Here is a 639-nt window from a genome sequence, read left to right on the forward strand (position 1 = left end):
CCCAAGCTTAGTCTTCTTCTCGAGCACCCTTTCGTTGTCCATGTGTCGTTCTTCGTGCTTCGCTGATCTACTCGTTTTTCTGTGCCTCTTGTCTCCCGATGGCGCATAACTTTGTCCGTCTAGCTGGTACGGCTCGCCCCAATGTGCTGTGATGATGGTGATGACCTATGCCAATAGCACTCATGTCACACGTACTCACTCGCTTGATTGTGCATGCCGACGCGCGACTGCGCTGCTGTTTTTTCATGTCGTGCACACTGGCGGTCGGATGTATAGAGCGGGCAAGACAAAACGGTAAGGCGCCAAGCTTCCCTGCGTGACATGTCCGGACCCAAACACAGCACATTCACTGACAGTCGCGCGTCTCCGGTCACTCCAGCCACTCATGCTGGCTGCCCGAGCAGGACACACGGAAATGGTCTACTTCCTTCTCAGCCAAGGCGCCAACGCAGAGCTGGAGACCAAGGTAAACTCGCCGTGTGTGTTTTGTGGTGCATGGCGTGTGTCGCATGCCGTCGTGTGCGGTGGTGCGTGTGCGGTGGTGCGTGTGCGTGTGCGTGTGCGTGTGCGTGGCTACTGGACAATCTGGGTAATCGTCAAACAAATCTCGCAGCGAGGCGAAACAGCCAGTTCGATGGC

General features: G+C 56.3%; 1 protein-coding gene across 1 annotated transcript in view; it reads right to left on the reverse strand.

Annotated features, from left to right (window-relative positions):
- Nucleotides 1-431: 431 nt before the first annotated feature.
- ACA1_296720 (histone deacetylase 1, putative) overlaps nucleotides 432-639 on the reverse strand; it is a gene marked incomplete at both ends in the record, with an annotated part of 1,879 nt that continues 1,671 nt past the window's right edge. Inside the window, one exon of the mRNA XM_004368260.1 lies at nucleotides 432-454. Coding sequence (XP_004368317.1) covers nucleotides 432-454 — 23 coding nt within the window. The remainder of the gene's footprint in view (nucleotides 455-639) is intronic.

This window comes from Acanthamoeba castellanii, assembly GCF_000313135.1.
Source record: "Acanthamoeba castellanii str. Neff unplaced genomic scaffold scf7180000084777, whole genome shotgun sequence".
In the NCBI taxonomy this organism is placed as follows: domain Eukaryota; phylum Discosea; order Longamoebia; family Acanthamoebidae; genus Acanthamoeba; species Acanthamoeba castellanii.